Below are 23751 nucleotides of genomic sequence, written 5' to 3' on the forward strand. Positions count from 1 at the left end.
ATAATAATAATTTCCTCAATAATTTCACATGAATGCCCAAGGCTCTGTGTCAGCTACCGATCAGAAAGCTGCAGGCTGCGCGTGACCAGATCACGTGTTCGCCACCCAAGTCAGTGTGTAGCTCGTCATTCAATTTCAAGCATGGCTGAAGCAGGAGCAGAAGCGGAGCCGACGAAATTAATAGCAAAGAAAAACAGCACGTCGGTCATTTGGCAGTATTTTGGATTTGAGGCCAGTGATGAACACCAGAAACAGGTGTTGTGCCGAACATGTCGTGTAAAAGTGGCTACATCGGCTGGCAATACCACCAATTTACATCGCCACTTGCGAATTCACCACCTGAACTTGTATGATGAGTGCATGGCGAAAAAGAACTGTGAAACATCAAGCAGCAGCGACACTTCGGCAAAACAGCCAACAATAACATCATTGTTCGCCAGTGTGACGCCTTATGAAAGAACTAGCAGAAGACACAAGGAGATTACCACTGCCCGACTTACATATCGAAGGACATGGTGTCTGTAAACACCGTGACCAAAGACGCATTCAAACGTTTGCTACGCACAATGGATAAGAGGTATGTTCTGCCCTCCCGCACATACTTCAATCAAGTTGCCATCCCACAGCTCTACGCAGAATGTAAGGCCAAAGTTGTAAATGAGCTGGAAAACACGGAGTTTTATGCGTCAACTACTGATCTGTGGTCAAGCAGAACGACCGAGCCCTACATGACTTTGACCGTGCATTTCGTCAACGCCAACTTCGAGTTGTGTAGCCGCTGCCTGCAGACAGCATACTTCCCCACTGACCATACCGGGGAGAATATTGCCATGGGGCTGAAGGAGTGCTTGGCCAACTGGGGTCTAAAAGAAGAGGCCCAGACGTGCATAACAACAGCCAACGCTTCAAATATGGTCAAAGCAATGGGACTTAACCAATGGACCAGACTGCAGTGCTTCGGACACAGGCTGCATCTTGCAATTGGTAAGTACAAGAATGTGTGTTTGTGCGAGTGTGTATGTTTACAAGGTTACTACAAGTGTGAGAGTTCGTATTATCTGGGGACGAAGCGCCGAGAAGTTTGTTGTCAAGCTGTCGTTAGCTGACCAACTGTTAGCACAATGCTACTTTAACATACTGTTTATCCTAGGGAGAAAAATGAACCCTTTCATCGGTAAGCTTTGTGTGTGTGTGTGTGTGTGTGTGTGTGTGTGTGTGTGTGTGTGTGTGTGCACGTTTTAAGGATTAGGGATTAGTGAGGCCATGTAATGTGTGTTTCGGTGCGAGGGGGAAACGTGTTTTTGGTACAATAAACGGCTAGCGTGTTTTAGTAGTAGCACATGTCAGGCTGGTGCAACATCAGCTGATGCCACTATACGGATTAAATGATGTTTTGGTTTTTAGTGGAATATCTAAGAAGCATATTAATTACCAATTACAAATTAATTTATGGGCAATAACTTACTGTGGTAGTACCACCTGAAGTCTGCTGCTAAAAAAACGTCATTGAACTAAATACATGACAACAGATGTAATCAATGGTATGTTATGAATACTGTGTTATGAGCTATCCTTATGGCTTTTCATACTGTAATACATGTAATGTTTTCCCCCAGAAAATGCTGTCAAAGATGAGCAAAGAATCAAACGGGCCACAGGACAAGCAGCTGGTTGCGGTCTTCACTCACAGCTGGAAGAAGAAGGCGGCACTAAAACAGGCACAGCAAGACTTGAACCTACCTCAACAGTCACTGGTCACTGAATGTCCGACACGATGGGGCTCCCGGCAGAAAATGATTGGGAGGGTGTTGGAGCAGAGCAAGGCACTGTGCCAGGTTCTGTCTGAAGACAGGAAGACGCGGCACCTGGTCCCCACTTGGCAAGACACAGATGTCCTTGAATCTGTAAACAATGCCCTCGGTCCTCTTCAGGAGTTCACAGACGCCCTCTCAGGTGAGGACTATGTAAGCGTGTCATACCTGAAGCCAGTGCTTCATCTCCTCAGAACAGCAACGCTTGCTGAAACTGACCAGGACACGAATCTCACCAAGGAGATCAAATCAAGAGCTCTCCACTACATTGAAGAGAAATACAGCGACCCAGTGACACAGGAGCTCTTGGACATCACATCCTTCCTTGATCCAAGATTCAAGAAGAGCTACATAAGTGAAGAGAATGTCCCATACATCAAAGACAGAGTGAAGATGGAAATGGAACAGGTGGCACAAAAGGTAAGCTTTCCTTTTTCTTTGTTGTTTCAAAATAAAACAAAGTTGTATTTGTGTTTTGAATTTTTGAACTATACTCTACTGACATTTTAAACTTTTAGACAAAATGCCTCGTTGGTCTTTATCACAACTGATAGAAAACATTGATGCCTCTTATTACTGTGTGTTGCAGGAGCAGAGGGCTTGTGTTACAACCCATCCCATGCCCCTGAGTGCAGAAGAAGAACCACCATCCACCTCTACAAAGCGAAAGCGGTCACTGGGCAGCTTTTTCAAGACCAAGGCGGTCCCTGCTTCCTCTACTGTGCAGTTGGAGGATACCATTAAAGCAGAACTGGACAACTACCTCATAACTCCTACCATTGATGGAGAGCAAGATCCACTGGCCTGGTGGAGAGTGCACAATGTCAACTTCCCATGGCTTAGCAAGTTGGCTCGTAAGTACCTTTGCATACCAGCAACGAGTGCACCATCAGAGAGACTGTTCAGTGCCAGTGGCAATATTGTCACATGTCAGCGTGCAAGTCTGAAGCCAGCAAAGGTTGACATGTTGGTTTTCTTGGCCAAAAATCTCTGAAGGGATGAAGGGGAAGATTATTGCTTTTTGTTGTTGTTCTTCTGCACCTTACCCTGACATGTCTTTGTTCCATTAAAAAGGTGTTCACTCTTTTTTACTTATCTTTTGTTTACAGACTAGATGTTAAATAATGGAACCAGTTGGACATCTTTTGTTGATGAGGAAAATGTATTAGTTTTATTATTATTATTTAGTTTTACTACCTTTACATTTCACTTCCTCTTGCCACTTTATCTGAAGCAGCACAGGTTTCTGAATACACGGGTTGAATATCTGTAACTGCTGCTGATGTTGATGTTCATAAGCTAGCTCCTTTGAGCCATTTTGCACTACTTTTAAGGTAAGACTTCTTTTTTTGCTCCACTTTGTTGTTACACTGAAACTTTTGTTTAAATAAAAAAAATCGTGGAGAAATCTCTGCCAGAAAAATCGCAATTTCAATTTTTTCTTAAAATCGTTCAGCCCTATAATGATGGTGATGATGGTAATGATGGTGATGATGGTAATGATGGTAATGATGGTATTGATGGTAATGATGGTAATGATGGTATTGATGGTAATGATGGTAATGATGGTATTGATGGTATTGATGGTAATGATGGTATTGATGGTATTGATGGTATTGATGGTAATGATGGTAATGATGGTAATGATGGTATTGATGGTATTGATGGTGATGATGGTATTGATGGTATTGATGGTATTGATGGTAATGATGGTATTGATGGTAATGATGGTAATGATGGTGATGATGGTATTGATGGTATTGATGGTAATGATGGTATTGATGGTGATGATGGTATTGATGGTAATGATGGTGATGATGGTATTGATGGTAATGATGGTAATGATGGTATTGATGGTAATGATGGTAATGATGGTAATGATGGTGATGATGGTATTGATGGTATTGATGGTAATGATGGTATTGATGGTATTGATGGTAATGATGGTATTGATGGTGATGATGGTAATGATGGTGATGATGGTATTGATGGTAATGATGGTATTGATGGTAATGATGGTATTGATGGTATTGATGGTAATGATGGTAATGATGGTATTGATGGTGATGATGGTAATGATGGTGATGATGGTAATGATGGTATTGATGGTATTGATGGTGATGATGGTATTGATGGTAATGATGGTAATGATGGTGATGATGGTAATGATGGTGATGATGGTAATGATGGTATTGATGGTATTGATGGTGATGATGGTATTGATGGTATTGATGGTATTGATGGTAATGATGGTATTGATGGTGATGATGGTGATGATGGTATTGATGGTATTGATGGTGATGATGGTAATGATGGTATTGATGGTATTGATGGTAATGATGGTATTGATGGTATGATGGTAATGATGGTATTGATGGTGATGATGGTATTGATGGTATTGATGGTATTGATGGTGATGATGGTATTGATGGTAATGATGGTATTGATGGTAATGATGGTAATGATGGTATTGATGGTGATGATGGTATTGATGGTATGATGGTGATGATGGTAATGATGGTATTGATGGTATTGATGGTAATGATGGTATTGATGGTATTGATGGTATTGATGGTAATGATGGTATTGATGGTATGATGGTATTGATGGTAATGATGGTATGATGGTAATGATGGTAATGATGGTATTGATGGTAATGATGGTATTGATGGTATTGATGGTAATGATGGTAATGATGGTATGATGGTAATGATGGTAATGCTGGTAATGATGGTAATGATGGTATTGATGGTAATGATGGTATTGATGGTATTGATGGTAATGATGGTAATGATGGTAATGATGGTATTGATGGTAATGATGGTATTGATGGTAATGATGGTATTGATGGTAATGATGGTATTGATGGTAATGATGGTAATGATGGTAATGATGGTATTGATGGTAATGATGGTATTGATGGTATTGATGGTAATGATGTAATGATGGTATTGATGGTAATGATGGTAATGATGGTATTGATGGTAATGATGGTAATGATGGTAATGATGGTATTGATGGTAATGATGGTAATGATGGTAATGATGGTATTGATGGTATTGATGGTATGATGGTAATGATGGTAATGATGGTATTGATGGTATTGATGGTATGATGGTAATGATGGTAATGATGGTATTGATGGTATGATGGTAATGATGGTATTGATGGTATGATGGTATTGATGGTATTGATGGTAATGATGGTATTGATGGTATTGATGGTATTGATGGTAATGATGGTATTGATGGTATGATGGTAATGATGGTATTGATGGTGATGATGGTATTGATGGTAATGATGGTATTGATGGTAATGATGGTAATGATGGTAATGATGGTAATGATGGTATTGATGGTAATGATGGTATTGATGGTAATGATGGTATTGATGGTAATGATGGTAATGATGGTATTGATGGTATTGATGGTAATGATGGTATTGATGGTATTGATGGTAATGATGGTATTGATGGTATTGATGGTATTGATGGTAATGATGGTATTGATGGTAATGATGGTATTGATGGTAATGATGGTATTGATGGTAATGATGGTAATGATGGTAATGATGGTAATGATGGTAATGATGGTATTGATGGTAATGATGGTAATGATGGTAATGATGGTATTGATGGTAATGATGGTAATGATGGTATTGATGGTAATGATGGTATTGATGGTATTGATGGTAATGATGGTAATGATGGTAATGATGGTATTGATGGTATTGATGGTAATGATGGTAATGATGGTAATGATGGTAATGATGGTATTGATGGTAATGATGGTAATGATGGTACTCTAAGTGTTAAGTGTTAATAATATTGATGCTATTAATGGTGTTGATGGTATTTGACAAAGTGATAAATTCCCACCTTGATTTCTGCGATCTTTGACTTCTTCTGCCACTCCCACACTGTCAGCATGTGGTCGTTACAGTCGTCTACAACACTGAGGTGCTGCCCCAAGTCCTGTGGACACAGACAGGTTACCGACAGACAGGTTACAGGCAGACATCTCACAGACAGAAAGCCAGATATACAGTATGTGGACTACAGTTCCCATGATGCAGCTGGGTGATACTCACAGCTTTAGAGAAAGCCAGAGATCCGACACCGCGCTCGAAGGTTCCCAACCCAATGACCTGCAGCGTGGAAAGACTGACAGAGTCCCAGATCCGGACGTGAGGCTGCAGCGCCTGAACGCACCACAGACAGGTTTTGGTCATTGTTGAAAAAGGGAAAGTTGTAGGCTTAGTTTTTGTCTGTTTTTGTCCTCACCCGTCCGTCTTTGTCCACTCCTGCAATCTGTCCCGTAGCTATCCGGATTTTATCCGGATGGATGGCCAGACTTACAGGGACACAGATACATGATGTCAAATACAGTCAGGCCATTAAGAGGGCAGAAGGTCATTCATATTCTCGTTAGCTCTCACCATTTGACGCAGTCGGTGTGTCCGAGGTAATGTCTCTGAGTCCGTTCCTCGTAGTTAAACAGAACGACGACTGACGCCACAAAGTAAACCATTTCTCCGGTTGGCAGGAGGAACACATTGGCTCTGCAGTCTCTGCCGCGGTAACCATACCTGCAAGAAGTCAAGGAAGCACCTGGAGATCTAAGGGAAACCTTCTGAAGCTACTGAGGATCTACTGAGGAACTATAGGGCTCTATTGAGGTTCTAATGAGGATCTACAAATGATAGACTGAGGATATACTAATGATCTACTGAGGATCTACTGAAGCTCTAACAACAATCTTCTCAGGATCTGCAAGGATCAACTAAGGATCTACTGAAGATCTACTGACGATTTACTAACGATCTACTGAGGATCTACAAACTATCTAATGATGATCTAATGAGGATCAACTGAGGATCTACAGAATATCTACTGAAGACCTACTGAGGCTCTGCAAGTATCAACTAATGATCTGCTGAGGATCTACTGAAACTCTACCAACGATCGACTTAGGATCAGCTTAAGATCTACTGAGGATCTGCAACGATTAACTAAGGATATACTGAAGATCTACTACAAATATACTGAGGATCAACTGAAAATCTATGAACGATCTACTAAGGATCTAGTGAGGATCTATTAATGATCTACTGAGGGATCTCCTAATAATCTACTACAGATAAGGATCTACTCAGGATCTGAAAGGATAAACTAATGATCTGCTTAAGATCTACTGAGGATCAACTTAAGATCTATTTACAACCTACTAAAGATCTACTGAAGATCTACTGATGATCTACAAAATATCTACTGAGCCTCTGCAAGGATCAACTAATGATCTACTACGGATCTACTAAAGCTCTACCAACGATTTATTAAGTATCAACTAAAGAAGATCTACAGAGGATCTGATGCTGCATCTGTTTTGTTATTCTATGTTTTGAGGGTTAAACCGGTGTAACATTGCTCTGAGTAGCTCTCACGTGATCTGATTATTATCAGTGTCTGTTGGAATTATGTTACTTTATGTGATGTGTACAGAGAGGATACACCCATTCCAGCTTGAGTCTTTCTGAAGGAAGCTCCGTCCGAACGTCCTCGTAGCTCTCCACGTCTGATGGGATGAACATGGTGATGGGTCGTCCTCGCATGAACATCTTAATGTGATTCCCCTCTGAAACACACCGACACGCAATCACGTCAGTGTGGAAATAAATGATTATCAGGAAGCAGATGAACCACGCTGCTGATTAGCCAGTATACAGTTGAGGCCAAAATGATTAGCCCCCTTATGAAATTAGACGAAACCATTGATTTCTCCATGGAAATTACCATTAACAACACTTGTTAATAGTGTATTTGTTTCCAAAATAAGAAACACAAAATGTCCACTAAGTTTGATTAGGATATTTTATTCATACACTGAGTTGAAACAAGAAAGGGCAAAAATGAGACATCCAAAATGATTACCCCCTGGCCATTAATAGTCAATAGTGTACCCTTTCTGAGCCACAACTGACAACAACCCCTCAGAGTAGTTCTTTACTAGGTTGGCACAGGTCTCCTGAGGGATTTTGGCCCATTCCTCCATTGCAAATTGTTCCAACTTGTCCAAATTGCGTGGTTTCCGAGCATGGACATTCACTTGGATCACCCGCCACAGATTCTCAATAGGATTGAGGTCTGGGCTCTGTGCAGGCCACTCCAGGACCTTGGATTTGGTATCCTTCAGGAACATTTGGACCAATTTCGATGTATGCTTTGGAGCATTGTCTTGTTGGAAGACTCAGCGACGACCTAACGCTAGACTACGAGTAGATTTCTGCACATTATCCCTCAAAATTTCAACATCATTTTCTTTTTTCTTGATGCCATGCACCCGAACAAGGCTCCATGTGCCTGAGGCTGCAAAACAGCCCCACAGCATGATGCTCCCACCACCATGTCTAACTGTGGGAACTGTGTCCTTAGGGTTGAAGTTCTCTCCCTTTCTTCGCCAAACATAAGCAACATCCATGTGCCCAAACAGTTCCAATTTAGTCTCATCAGACCAAAGCACAGACTTCCAAAACTCATCTTTACCTTTCAAATGTTCATGGGAAGAGGCCAGGTCAGCAACAATCACCTTGGCAGATGTCCGGGGCTTCTTGCTGACATCTCTGACCATTTTCCTCTCTAGAGTTCTTGAAATATTGCGCTTACGACCACACCCAGGTTTGTTTGTTGCAGAATTTGTCTCCTTGTACTTGGCTATGATGCAACGTACAGCGGTTCTAGAAACTGTGAAACACTTGGAAATGGCAGTATAGCCTTCCCCCCATCATGAGCCTCGACTATCTTCTGTCTGAGCTCAAGACTTCCCTTTGTCTTTGGCATGGTGAGTAAAAGCCGTCCCTCTCAATGAGTTCAGGTGCCCTGTTCCTTGGAGTCCTTTTATGCTGATTGAATGCTCAGGTGTTGTTAGGAAGCCAATTGACTGCACAGGTGTGGTTTGGAAGCTGGTTGATTAGGTGTGTTTTGAAAGCAAAAATCCACATGGGGGGGGTAATATTATTGACCACCCCATCATGGGGGCTGATATTTTTGACCACCCCATTTTTCACTATATTTGATATAAAGCAAGCCTAAAAATGTATGTTATATTCCAAAATGTACCAAAAGCTCATAAATAGCACCGGTGAATGTTTGGTTATATCAAGTTTTATCAACACTGCAAACATTGGGAAGAATTTTAGGAAAATGTTCCATAATTCCTGGGGGCTAATAATTTTGGCCTCAACTGTGTGTGTGTCTGTGTGTGTGTGTGTGTGTGTGTGTGTGTGTGTGTGTGTGTGTGTGTGTGTGTGTGTGTGTGTGTGTGTGTGTGTGTGTGTGCAGCATTTCAGATCAGCCGGCAGATCAAGGCTCATGAAGGCAGTGTGTTTTGTGTGTGTGAGACGAGGAGCATACACATACATACATGTAGTACCATCACCATGATTCAAGCCAAAAACTGAGAGTTAGAAAATAACTACAAACAATGCAGTCGTTTTGTAAACTGAAGTATAAAGAATATAGAGGGACAGGTAAGTGAAAGATGCTGGACAGGTGAGGGACAGGTGAGTTCCATGTGAGACCGGTGAGGGACAGGTGAGTCTTAGGCATAGATGGCGTGCAGGTGAAGCAGATGATACAGAGACTGCCGTGTCCTTGCTTACATTCACTCGTTTTAAGTCACTTGTCAATCAATGTGAGAAAGGCAGCAGTGTCCAATCACTTGCTTTACATTTAGGTGGTGGGCTGGGCTTCTCTTTGGTGCCCTGATTGGTTAGGGTTAAATTCATAAGTTCTACATTTTTGACCTTATATGGAGGTACACAACAGCAGGGGATGGGGCCAAAGAGCGGTGTGAGAACACCTGATCAGGTGGGTGAGCGAGGCTGATGGCGTAAAGCAAAGAGAGAGAGACAGGGAGGGAGAGAATCAAGAAGTCTTATTCAGCTGCTGTTAGCATGTTAGCATGTTAGCATGTTAGTCTGTTAATTTACTCTGACCACTCATCGTGACTTACCAGCTTGGCTGTTTTTCTCTCGAGTCGACATTTTGGCTGGTTTGAAACAAAGACAGCGTCACTCGACAAAAACAAACAACATAAACAACAACGTAAATAAAATGAACACAAACAACAACAACCACATCCTGAGAGTCTGAACATATGTGTGGATCAAGAGTAATCATGATGAGTATGAAGAGGATTGGTTGAAAAAACTGGCTTCCTATTGGCTGGTACTGATGATGACGACGATGCAGATAATTAATCATGAAGAAGAGGGTCATATTTACCTTGACTAACCACGGGGTCTCTGTGTCTGGAATGAGACAAAACAACATAACCCTGAGACACAATTAATGATACTGTAGTGTGTGTGTGTGTGTGTGTGTGTGTGTGTGTGTGTGTGTGTGTGTGTGTGTGTGTGTGTGTGTGTGTGTGTGTGTGTGTGTGTGTGTGTGTGTGTGTGTGTGTGTGTGTGTGTGTATATACCTCTCAGCATTCTTCACCACCTTGTTCAGCAGTCTGGAGGTGGACGCAGCTTTCTGCAGTTTGTTCCTGTTCTCCTCGGAGGAATCCCAGGTGCTGCTCTGAGAGCGCTCCATACCCGAGGACCGCTTTACACTGGGCCCCCTGACACACACACACACACACAGTATTAACATCAGAACTGTTACACGAGGAGGAGGTTACTGAGCTTCATCTCGATTTGTCTCCAGATCAGCTTCATCATTCAGTTTTGTAGGTCGTTCTATATAATTTATCAAATATATCACATACAGTGGAGGAAATAAGTTTTTGATCCCCTGCTGATTTAGTAAGTTTACCCACTTACAAAGAACTGAACAGTCTGTCATTTTTATGGTAGGTTTATTTGAACAGTGAGAGACAGAATATCAACAAAAACATCCAGAAATTTACACTAAAAAAGATGAACATTGATTTGCGTTTAATTGGGGGAAATAAGTATCTGATCCCCCTGCAACCAACAAGGATTCTGGCTCCCAGGGACCGGTTAAAGAAATCCTCTGGCTTTAAGAAAGTACTCCTGATGTCACCTGGATAAAAGACACCTGTCCACAGTCAATACATCAGATAACAACCTCTTCATCGAGGACCAGAGACAGGTCTGTGATCATGGTGGATCTAATGTCTAAGGACATCAGGGACCAGATTGTGGACCAGCACAAGACTGGAATAGAAGACAAGACCACCAGCAGCAGCCTGGTGAGAGAGAGACACCTGGTTTGATTATTAAAAGATGGGAGAAGCACAAAATGACCATCAATCGCCCTCGGTCGGGGGCTCCACCATCTAAGATCTGGCCTCTTGGGGCATCAATGATCCTGAGAAAGGTGAGGGGTCAGCCAAGAACTGCAGGAGGGACTGGTTAATGATCTGAAGGCAGCTGGGACCACAGTCCCCAAGAACACTACTGGTAACACACTGCGCTGTAATGGATTCAAATCCTGCAGCGCCTCAAGGTCCCCTGCTGAAGAAGGCAGATGTACAGGCCGTCTGAAGTCTGCCAGGGATCCTCTGAAGGGTCCAGAGGAGGCTGATGAGAAGGGGATGAGGTCAGAGGAGACCCATCAAGATCTTTGGGATCAACTCCACATGTCGTGTTTGGAGGAAGAGAAATGCTGCCTATGACCCAAGAACTCCATCCCCAGCGTCCAGCATGGAGGTGGAGACATGATGCTCTGGGGGGGGGTCCTCTGCTAAGGGGACAGGGCGGTTCACCGCATCGAGGGGAGGATGGAGGGGGCCAGGTATCGCAGAATATCGGCTGATAACCTCCTTCCCTCAGCCAGGACACTGACCATGGACATGGATAGGTCTTCCAGCTCCACAATGACCCAAACATACAGTCAAGGCAACTAAGGAGGGGCTACAGAAGAAGCCCATTAAGGTGAGGGAGGAGCCGAGCCAGTCTCCGGACCTCCATCCCATAGAACATCTGTGGAGGGAGCTGAAGCTTCCAGTGGCCAAGCATCAGCCTCCAAACCTGAAGGATTTGAGAGGATCTGCAGAGAGGAGAGGACCAAACTCCCCCCTGAGATGTGAGCAGACCTGGAGACCAACTTCAAGAAGCACCTGCCCTCTGTGCTGTCCATCAAGGCTTACTGAGGCCTGTTCTGGGATCAGATACTGATGTCCCACCATTACATGCACATTCATTTATATATTTCTGATCTACATTTCTGGATTTCTTTTCTGATATTCTGTCTCTCACTGTGAACATAAACCTACCATTAAAAGTATAGACTGTTCAGTTCTTTGTAAGTGGGTAAACTAACTACATCTGCAGGGGATCAGATACTTATTTCCTTCAATGTATATAAATCTCAATATATTATATTCTATATAACTACATTTTTGGAGAGTGTGATAATAATGATTCCTCAGAGACAGACCTTCTGCCTGATAAAGCACGCTCACTGAACTGTCCGATCAAAATGACTTCTGATTCTGGAGACAGAATCTGATTGGCTCAGCTCCTCCAGAGACACATATACACACACACACACACACCATTAGTGAGCAGCAGGAGGTCCTCAGCTAGAGCTGGGAGGAGAAAAGATTATGGCTCAGATAAAATGTGTTCAACTAGCGAGAGAAGATGAAGAGGATGAAGACGATGAAGAGGTGGAAGAGGAGGAAAAAGAAAACAGGTTAGGAGTTAGGATCAGGGATGTCACCATATCAGAAATTAAGGCGCCGGTATAAATTCAGTAAATGTTGGATACAGGCTCTATCTTGCACGCTGCCGTATCATCGTTAGCACGCTGCCGTATCATCGATTGGAACGCTGCCGTATCATCGTTAGCACGCTGCCGTATCATCGTTAGCACGCTGCCGTATCATCGTTAGCACGCTGCCGTATCATCGATTGGAACGCTGCCGTATCATCGTTAGCACGCTGCCGTATCATCGTTAGCACGCTGCCGTATCATCGTTAGCACGCTGCCGTATCATCGTTAGCACGCTGCCGTATCATCGTTAGCACGCTGCCGTATCATCGATTGGAACGCTGCCGTATCATCGTTAGCACGCTGCCGTATCATCGTTAGCACGCTGCCTTATCATCGATTGGAACGCTGCCGTATCATCGTTAGCACGCTGCCGTATCATCGTTAGCACGCTGTCGTATCATCATTAGCACGCTGCCGTATCATCATTAGCACGCTGCCCTATCATCGTTAGCACGCTGCCGTATCATCGATAGCACGCTGTCGTATCATCATTGGAACGCTGCCGTATCATCGTTAGCACGCTGCGGTATCATCGTTAGCACGCTGTCGTATCATCGTTAGCACGCTGCCCTATCATCGTTGGAACGCTGCCGTATCATCGTTGGAACGCTGCCATATCATCGTTAGCACGCTGCGGTATCATCGTTAGCACGCTGCCGTATCATCGTTGGAACGCTGCCGTATCATCGTTGGAACGCTGCCGTATCATTGTTAGCACGCTGTCGTATCATCGTTAGCACGCTCCCGTATCATCGTTGGAACGCTGCCGTATCATCGTTGGAATGCTGCCATATCATCGTTAGCACGCTGCCGTATCATCGTTAGCACGCTGCCGTATCATCGTTGGAACGCTGCCATATCATCGATTGGAACGCTGCCGTATCATCGTTAGCACGCTGTCGTATCATCGTTAGCACGCTGCCGTATCATCGTTGGAACGCTGCCGTATCATCGTTGGAACGCTGCCATATCATCGTTAGCACGCTGCCGTATCATCGATAGCACGCTGCCGTATCATCGATAGCACGCTGCCGTATCATCGTTAGCACGCTGCGGTATCATCGTTAGCACGCAGCCGTATCATCGTTAGCACTCTGCTGTATCATCGTTAGCACGCAGCCGCATCATCGTTAGCACGCTGCCTTATCATCGTTTGCACGCTGCCTTATCATCGTTAGCACGCTGCCTTATCATCGTTAGCACGCTGCCATATCATCGATTGGAACGCTGCCGTATAATCGTTAGCACGCTGCCATATCATCGTTAGCACACTGCCATATCATCGATTGGAACGCTGCCGTATCATCGATTGGAACGCTGCCGTATCATCGATTGGAACGCTGCCGTATCATCGATTGACACGCTGCCGTATAATCGTTAGCACGCTGCCGTATCATCGTTAGCACGCTGCCATATCATCGATTGGAACGCTGCCGTATCATCGATAGCACGCTGCCATATCATCGTTAGCACGCTGCCGTATCATCGTTAGCACGCTGCCGTATCATCGTTAGCATGTTTTTCCTCAGAAAGGAAAGTCCAGAAGTTTGGAGCCACAACGCCTTCATCTGACCTCATTAACCTGTCAAAGATATCCAAGCGCTGCTTAGCGCTGAGATGGTGATGTTTAAAGGAAAACGTTTTTATACATTAATGCGTGCCGGCCACTCTGTGATTCTCCAGAACTGAAAATGATCGACAGGCCCTGGACTCGGATATCATGACATCCTTCGTAAGGAAAACACAATGCTCCTTTCTACCATCAGAGAGTCCAGGATCTCAGAAGAGTCCTGGATCTCCAGGAGGTCTAAGGAGGTCCAGGATCCCCAAGATATCCAGGAGGTTAGGGTTAGTCATAGCAGAGCAGCAGGAGCGGACAGATTAGAGACTTGAACCTTTTGGGGGTCGGGACTTTACTGCTGTCAGCGGACTGAGCTGGTCTCTGCTGGGGGGGATGGGGGGAGGATGGGGAAGGGGAGGGAGGGGAGTCTTTTGGGCGAGGAGGCTCCTCACGTTCCTGGATCTCCTCCATCTGAGAGCGCTGGCTGCTGACCTCCTTCTTCCTGTCTGTACCACTGTGGACACAACTGGACGTGAGAGTCCGCAGACCACTGATTTCACTGACTGCTGATTTCACTAACTGCTTTGACTGCTGATTCTTCTAACCACTGATTTCACTGACTGCTGATTTCACTCACTGCTCTGACTGCTGATTTCACTAACCACTGATTTCACTAACTGCTTTGACTGCTGATTCTTCTAACCACTGATTTCACTGACTGCTGATTTCACTAACTGCTTTGACTGCTGATTCTTCTAACCACTGATTTCACTAACTGCTTTGACTGCTGATTCTTCTAACCACTGATTTCACTGACTGCTGATTTCACTAACTGCTTTGACTGCTGATTCTTCTAACCACTGATTTCACTGACTGCTGATTTCACTCACTGCTCTGACTGCTGATTTCACTAACCACTGATTTCACTAACTGCTCTGACTGCTGATTCTTCTAACCACTGATTTCACTGACTGCTGATTTCACTAACTGCTCTGACTGCTGATTCTTCTAACCACTGATTTCACTGACTGCTCTGACTGCTGATTCTTCTAACCACTGATTTCACTGACTGCTGATTTCACCAACTGCTCTGACTGCTGATTTCACTAACTACTGATTTCACTGACTGCTGATTTCACTCACTGCTCTGACTGCTGATTTCACTAACCACTGATTTCACTAACTGCTGATTTCACTAACTGCTCTGACTGCTGATTCTTCTAACCACTGATTTCACTGACTGCTGATTTCACTCACTGCTCTGACTGCTGATTTCACTAACTACTGATTTCACTGACTGCTGATTTCACTAACTGCTGATTTCACTAACTGCTGATTGCACTGACTGCTGATTTCCCTTCCCTAACTGCTCTGACTGCTGATTTCACTAACTGCTGATTGCACTGACTGCTGATTTCACTAACTGCTGATTTCACTAACTGCTCTGACTGCTGATTTCACTAACTGCTGATTGCACTGACTGCTGATTTCACTAACTGCTCTGACTGCTGATTTCACTAACTGCTCTGACTGCTGATTTCACTAACCACTGATTTTACTGACTGCTGATTTCACTAACTGCTCTGACTGCTGATTTCACTAACTACTCTTGACTGCTGATTTCACTAACCACTGATTTCACTGACTGCTGATTTCACTAACTGCTCTGACTGCTGATTTCACTAACTGCTCTGACTGCTGATTTCACTAACTGCTCTGACTGCTGATTTCACTAACTGCTCTGACTGCTGATTTCACTAACCACTGATTTCACTGACTGCTGATTTCACTAACTGCTCTGCTCTGACTGCTGATTTCACTAACCACTGATTTCACTGACTGCTGATTCTGTGTGTGTGTGTGTGTGTGTGTGTGTGTGTGTGTGTGTGTGTGTGTGTGTGTGTGTGTGTGTGTGTGTGTGTGTGTGTGTGTGTATGTGTGTATGTGTGTGTGTGTGTGTGTGTGTGTGTGTACCTCTTGGCAGCAGAGGCTAGCGTCTCCTTCCTAGTTACAGAGGTGGACTCTCTCTTCCTGCCGGGTGTCCCTCCGTTAGAGATACAGGACATGGAGTACGCTTCCCGCAGAGCAGCACCACCTGCAGTGGGGAGCAAGTTAGACGAGAACCAGGACCAATGAGCTGGACCATATAGTACATTGGTGAATAATGGTACCTTTCCCTGTGCTCTGTTTTTTGGTTGCGGTTGCAGCCTCTGAGGTGTTGAGCCGTCGCAGCACGTCAGCCAGAGCCGCCTTCATCACCGTCAGCTCGTCTTCCTGCTGCTGGACCCGCAGCTCCAGAGACGAGAGGCGGTCCGTCACGTCAGAAACACTGGCAGCCGACATGCTGTCGTCTAGAAAAGATATAATACATAATAACACATAACAATTTATAATAATATATATAAACATATATAACAACATTTAATAATATATTAACATATAATAATATCATGATATATAAGAATTAATAGAGACGAGAAGCGGTCTGTCTGCTGACATGCCGTCGTCTATAAAATGTAATATATAATTTACTGTGATGTAAACAGAAATATAAAATATATAATAATACTGTCAAATATCCAGAAGTTTTTCAAATGTATTTAGTCACACACAGTAACACACACAGTTACAGTTACACACACAGTTACACAGTAATGCCGAGTTCACACTACACGATTTTTAGCCCAATCGGCCTCTCCCAGACGGATTTTGGAGCCCGGGGACGAATCGGCGCTAAATCGGCGCTCGGCAGTCAGTGTTTGAACGTTATGTGTGAACTGCTAAAGAGCGAGGTGAGACACTCCCCGATGCCCCCCGACGCCCGACAGATATCTAGCAAGCTAAATATCTGGACCTGTCGGCGAGTCCAAATCCTGCAGTGTGAAAAGGGTTGTGCCTGCTAATGGGTGGGAGCTACAGCCAATGAGAGCGCAAGACACGGGCTGAGGAAGAGCCCCGGGGAGGAGCTGCACAGCTTTCTAAGAAGAAGAAGAAGAAGAAGCGTTGTCCTGCACACCAAGTCGACCCAGCTGTTTGAAGCCTTGAACTGTAAAGTTGTAGCTAGGTTACACAGTTCACTGAAGGTAACGTTAGCTGATGTGCTAACAAGCTTAAGCAAAGTAACTGATTGACAGTTTCTAGGTAAATATAATAACGTTCGAAACCCGCAACATTTCCCGCAACATTTCCCGTGTCACTTCTCGCGTGTTTTCATGAGAAAACGCAGTTTGGAGACCAGACAGACTCCTCAGGGATTTCTCCTGGTGACAGATCGTGTAGTGTGTGACCCCCCTAACACACAGTTACAGTTACACAATAACACACAGTTACAGTTACACTCATAGTTACACAGTAACACACACAGTGACACACAGTAACAGTTACACAGTAACACAAACAGTTACACACAGTAACACACACAGTTACAGTTACACACACAGTTATACGGCACAGTTACATACAATACACACATATATGCACACAGTATGCATGTGTGCATACATGTGTGTATTGTATGTAACTGTACTGTGTAACATTGCAACTGCATGTAGAAATAGAAAGAAATGGGAGGGTGAAACCCTCTTTATTTGTCACATACACACACACAGCAGCGCACACACAGTGAAATGTGTCCTCTGCATTTAACCCATCCTAGTACTAGGAGCAGTGGGGAGCTATCGTGCAGCGCCCGGGGAGCAATGGGGAGGGGGGATTGGAGGTGTCCAGTGCCTTGCTCAAGGGCACCACAGCAGGGCCTAGGAGGTGAACTGGGACCTCTCCAAGTAGCAGTCCACTTTCCATATTTCAAGTCTGTTCGGGGACTTGAACCGGCGACCATAGTCATAGATCTCAGTCCAAGGCCCTACTGACTGAGCCACTGTTGGACTGACTGAGCCACTGCTGGACAAGTATAGTGTGCATGTATAAAACTGTTTTTAAAAACAGTGGAAAACTGAATTTCCCCTTTGGGGGAATAATAAAGGTCCATCTTTCTTTAACACACACAGTTACGCAATAACCAGTGTTGGGTGTAACGCGTTACAAAAGTAACAGAGTCACAGTAATGTATTACTTGTTGCTGTAACGCAGTAATATAACGCAGTACTTCTGAAATGTGGGTAATATAATACCTGTTACCTCTCAGTAACAGTTACAACACATTTTAAATGATGTGGTGTTTAGTTTGTAAGAACTCACAAACATCACGAGACATTCCGACACCAGAGAAACAACTGCAGGTAGAATAGTAACTCAGTGAGCCGGTTTCCTATTGGTTCAGAGGGCTGCAGGAACAGTCTCACCATGCAGAGCTGCAGACTCACCATGCAGAGCTGCAGACTCACCATGCAGAGCTGCAGACTCACCATGCAGAGCTGCAGGCTCACCATACAGAGCTGCAGGCTCACCATGCAGAGCTGCAGGCTCACCATGCAGAGCTGCAGGCTCACCATACAGAGCTGCAGGCTCACCATACAGAGCTGCAGGCTCACCATACAGAGCTGCAGGCTCACCATGCAGAGCTGCAGGCTCACAGTGCAGAGCTGCAGACTGAAGCAACAGAAGGTCTCTCTCTCTGGGTCTGCTGCTTGAACCCTGAGACCTTCAGAGCCTCGTGGCAGAGTGTTGAAGATCTGCAGCCTCTGTCCTCTGTGGAATCTCCGGCTTTTAGAAAGCTTGTCAGCCAAATCCCCGTTAACACACCAATGACCAGGTGAGCTAACGCTGCATAGAGACTGGTTCCGATCCAGCAGGTCACAGGGCCGTGCAGAGGCTCCACTAACATGTTATTAATGACACACAGAGACGTCACGGTACCGGTATCACATATTATCCAGCCCACTGAAACGGAGCAGGAGTTTAACCTCTAGCTCTTTCCTCATGTTCAGCATGTACTGCCAGATAGAGAGCTTTAATTAATGAGCTGCAGTAAACTACATGTTAGCATTTAAAGCCAAACTGTAGAGGTTATTCTGGTGAGAGTCACTCAGTCTCAGAGTAGTGTAACGCATCACAGTTCAGAGACAGTGATGATGTAATGTCCCTTATTACTTTCAGAAGACAGGAATCAGTAATAGGTACTGGATTACATGCTGGAAGTTACTTAACCATCACTGACAATAACACACACAGTAACGCACACACAGTTACACACACATAGTTACAGTTACACAAACAGTTACACACACACACACACACACACACACACACACACACACACACACACACACACACACACACACACACACACACACACACACACACAGCTGCACCGGAAGTGTCCCCGCTCCCTCCCCGATGCAGTGTGTGTATGTGTGTGGGTTTGTTTTGCGGAGGGGGGTGCAGTGACACGTGTCGCTGCCAGCTCCCCCCTTACTGCCGCTGCATGAGAAAGGACTCACCCAGACTTCCGGTGCTCGCGTCCATTTTTCCCGGGAATCGCGCGGTCCGCGCGGGAGGCCTGCGGGAGGCTACGTGCGCACTGCGGGCCTCCGTGCGTTTTCCTTTCGCAGCGAGGGGGGGGAATCCGGGCTGGGGGAGAGGGTCCGTAGGGTTAGGGTTAGATCCGGGTGGGGGGGGGGGGGGGGGGTCCGTCCCGCAGCGCGAGGCCGAAGATCGACAGCTTTCTGCGGGCAGGAGGAGAGCGAGACACCGGAGAAAAACAGCGAGGAAACAGAAGAGGAGTAACACTGCGCGTTTCCGTCTGGAGGGGGAGGAGACAAAGGGGGAGGAGAGAGAGAGTGGGGAAGGAGAGACAGAGAGGGGGGGGGACAAGGTGGGAGGAGAGAGAGAGGAAGAGGAAGGAGAGAGAGGGGGGGGGAGAGACAGGGGGAGGAGACAAGGGGAGGACTGGTTCAGTCCCTTCCTCAGAAACAGTCTGGGTCCCGTTTACACTCGAGCTTTCAGCTGCTCGGCATCCAGACTTTTGACCTCCCTGCCACTACATATCCGACAGTCAGATTCCATAACAACATTCAAAACCCAACTCGAAACCCACCTATTGAAACTGGCATTCTCACTATAAACTGTACTACCACTTCCTGTTGTGTGTCTCGTTTTACCCGGATGTCCACTGTTTTAACTCTCCCTATGTTACCCCATGCCATGGGTGCCCACACTTTTTCAGCTTGGAAGCTACTTTTAAAATGATTAAGTCTAAATGATCTACCTACATTAAAAATGCTCAACATATATTTATTTATATGAGTATACCTTATGTTGGTGTACCTTGCATAACTGCATTAACCTGTATGGCACAATACAACTCAGTACATTTTTGGTCATTGCCTTACTCTGATGACTTGCACTGAATGGAATCAGCCAGGGTTGCATAGTCCGGGCAGTAACTGCTGGTAGCCATCCTCAAGCAGACTTCCAAATGAGCAAATGGTCATGGTGGAATGGTATTTGGACTTAATAATCTTCATGTAGGAAAAGGCTGACACATAAATAAGTGGAGCCGAATAATGCAGTCAAGAAGGTAGCACATTTCCTCATGTTTGGGTACTTTTCCTCTGTGAGTAAGTTCCAGAACTGTCCATGAGCCCTGGCCTTCAGCTAAATGTCAGCTTGTAGTGTCATCATCTCTGAGTGAATCAACCTCAACATCTTTCCGAAATGGGTAGCACATTAATGTAGCGACTGGCTCGAGTAAAGCAAAGTCTTGAAAGCGTTTGTCAAACTCTGACACAATTGTCCCAATCTGCTCTGTGTAACGCGCAATGTCAAGTTGCGCACAAGCCTTCCTTTGCGTCTCCAGCTCTGACGCAAGGTTTTGGAAGTTCCCCAAATCATGGCACTGCAGCTTTGAGGACTAATGTTGCAATTTTCGTTTTAAAGCATTAACTGAGCTAATCATATTGACCACAGGTTTGTCTTTTCCTTGCAGCTCTAAATTAAGGTAATTCAACATGTTGGTCAGATCGGTTAAAAATGCCAAGTCTAGCAGCCACTGATCGTCATTTAGTTGGTTGTATTCTGCATGTTTAGTGACAAGGAGAAACTCTTTTATCTCCGGACAGAGCTCTCGAAATCTCTGCAGGAAATTCCCCTACTAAGCCATCTCACATCAGTGTGTAGCAATAACTCAGAATGGTCGCAGTCAGCGTTCTCCAGATGCGAACGGAACAATCGTCTTTGAAGAGATCTGGCTCGAATAGAACAGGCGATCTTCATTGCCACATCCATTATCTCTTTCATGTTAAGCGTTTTTGAGCATAATGCAGTGATAATTGAGGAAGTCGGAGAAAGCATCGCACTCCCTGCACTTGGCAATAAACCCATTCGAGCGGCCAACCATTGCGGGCGCACCATCCGTGGTGATTGACACCAATTTGCAGAGGGAGCTGGGTGTTCTCGATGGAGTTTTTGAAAGACTGAAAAATGTCCTCTCCCCACGTGTGTTCTTTCATGGGCAGTATTGTTAACATCTCCTCTTTTGCAGTCATATCTGTAAACACCATCCGAATAAAAATGCACAACTGAGCTGTATCACTTACGTCTGTAGACTTGTCCAATTGCAGTGAGAAACAATCGCAATCCGCGATGTCCTTCTGAAGCTGCTGTGTCAAATCCTCGGCCATGACTTCACAGCGCCGTGTAACCGTACTTCTTGATAGCTGGGGAGCTTTGATTGGAGATAATATTTACGGTTTGTTTTTAAAGTCCCGAAACAACGAGTCAGCTGCTTCAACGAATGCCTCTTTTATCACCTCTCCATCTTGGAAGGACTTCTTTTGCTTAATGATGGCGTGACTCACCTTGAACGATGCTTCGGTGGCTGCGTTCGCTTTTGAAGTCACCTTTGTGAAAAATGCCTGCTGTCTGGACAACTGTGATTTCAGTTCCTTCACCTTTCTTTCTCAGCCCGCTTTTTGGGGGAAAGTCAGTAAGTCGTAAGTTCTGTGAACTTTCCGAAAGTGCCGCTCCACATTTCCCTTCTTCGAAAATCGCGATTGTAGCTTTGCAGATCAGACAAACGCATTTCGAATATGACATCATGAAAAAAAAGTCCTCCTCCGATTCTGGATGGAAGTTGTAAGTTTTTGGTTTCTTACTTGGTCCAGCTTCCCCAATCATTTTTTATATCCTTTCTTTAGTAGAATTTTATAAATTGGAAGGCTAATTAGGTAATCAGCTAGCCTTGATTTGCAGAAATGCCATAGTAAGGATGGATGATAGGCTAACTTTTTTTTTTCTCAATGCCATGCGATCTACCCACACTACCTTTGCGATCGACTGGCCGATCGCGATCGACGTATTCGGCATCCCTGCCCTATGCCATGTAAGATGTCCTTGGGTGATTTGAAAGGCGCCCCCCAAATAAAATGTATTATTAATATTACACAAAATATTTGAATGTTATGTTTTTATTCCTTATATATTCCACAGAGTTAATATGTTGTTCGGAAGTTATCAACACATTCCAGATCTCCAGAGAATCTGAGTCAAAAAATATTAAAGAATCTGTCTGAGACCCTGCTCCATACTCAACTCAGCAGGGTCTCAGTTAGGGTTTATCTCAGTTGAATAGCAGGGTCTCAGTTAGGGTTTATCTCAGTTGAATAGCAGGGCCTCAGTTAGGGTTTATCTCAGTTCAATAGCAGGGTCTCAGTTAGGGTTTATCTCAGTTCAATAGCAGGGTCTCAGTTAGGGTTTATCTCAGTTCAATAGCAGGGTCTCAGTTAGGGTTTATCTCAGTTGAATAGCAGGGTCTCAGTTAGGGTTTACCTCAGTTGAATAGCAGGGTCTCAGTTAGGGTTTATCTCAGTTCAATAGCAGGGTCCTCAGTTAGGGTTTATCTCAGTTCAATAGCAGGGTCTCAGTTAGGGTTTATCTCAGTTGAATAGCAGGGTCTCAGTTAGGGTTTATCTCAGTTGAATAGCAGGGTCTCAGTTAGGGTTTATCTCAGTTCAATAGCAGGGCCTCAGTTAGGGTTATCTCAGTTCATAGCAGGGTCTCAGTTAGGGTTTATCTCAGTTGAATAGCAGGGTCTCAGTTAGGGTTTATCTCAGTTGAATAGCAGGGCCTCAGTTAGGGTTTATCTCAGTTGAATAGCAGGGTCTCAGTTAGGGTTTATCTCAGTTGAATAGCAGGGTCTCAGTTAGGGTTTATCTCAGTTGAATAGCAGGGTCTCAGTTAGGGTTTATCTCAGTTGAATAGCAGGGCCTCAGTTAGGGTTTATCTCAGTTGAATAGCAGGGTCTCAGTTAGGGTTTATCTCAGTTGAATAGCAGGGTCTCAGTTAGGGTTTATCTCAGTTGAATAGCAGGGCCTCAGTTAGGGTTTATCTCAGTTGAATAGCAGGGTCTCAGTTAGGGTTTATCTCAGTTGAATAGCAGGGTCTCAGTTAGGGTTTATCTCAGTTGAATAGCAGGGCCTCAGTTAGGGTTTATCTCAGTTGAATAGCAGGGTCTCAGTTAGGGTTTATCTCAGTTGAATAGCAGGGTCTCAGTTAGGGTTTATCTCAGTTGAATAGCAGGGTCTCAGTTAGGGTTTATCTCAGTTGAATAGCAGGGTCTCAGTTAGGGTTTATCTCAGTTGAATAGCAGGGTCTCAGTTAGGGTTTATCTCAGTTGAATAGCAGGGTCTCAGTTAGGGTTTATCTCAGTTGAATAGCAGGGTCTCAGTTAGGGTTTA

The 23751-nt window shown here is 44.6% G+C and overlaps 1 protein-coding gene across 1 annotated transcript in view; it reads right to left on the reverse strand.

The window, feature by feature from the left end:
- LOC134858788 (echinoderm microtubule-associated protein-like 4) overlaps nucleotides 1–19754 on the reverse strand; it is a 29372-nt gene extending 9618 nt beyond the window's left edge. The window contains 12 exon segments of the mRNA XM_063874911.1: nucleotides 5689–5784; nucleotides 5901–6011; nucleotides 6094–6163; nucleotides 6249–6398; nucleotides 7321–7444; nucleotides 9821–9856; nucleotides 10093–10118; nucleotides 10292–10432; nucleotides 14451–14630; nucleotides 16091–16211; nucleotides 16288–16467; nucleotides 19516–19754. Coding sequence (XP_063730981.1) covers nucleotides 5689–5784; nucleotides 5901–6011; nucleotides 6094–6163; nucleotides 6249–6398; nucleotides 7321–7444; nucleotides 9821–9856; nucleotides 10093–10118; nucleotides 10292–10432; nucleotides 14451–14630; nucleotides 16091–16211; nucleotides 16288–16467; nucleotides 19516–19540 — 1260 coding nt within the window. The 5' untranslated portion in view covers nucleotides 19541–19754.
- Between the last annotated feature and the right edge of the window lie 3997 nt (nucleotides 19755–23751).

This window comes from Eleginops maclovinus, chromosome 22 (genome assembly GCF_036324505.1).
Source record: "Eleginops maclovinus isolate JMC-PN-2008 ecotype Puerto Natales chromosome 22, JC_Emac_rtc_rv5, whole genome shotgun sequence".
NCBI classification, from domain to species: Eukaryota; Metazoa; Chordata; class Actinopteri; order Perciformes; family Eleginopidae; genus Eleginops; species Eleginops maclovinus.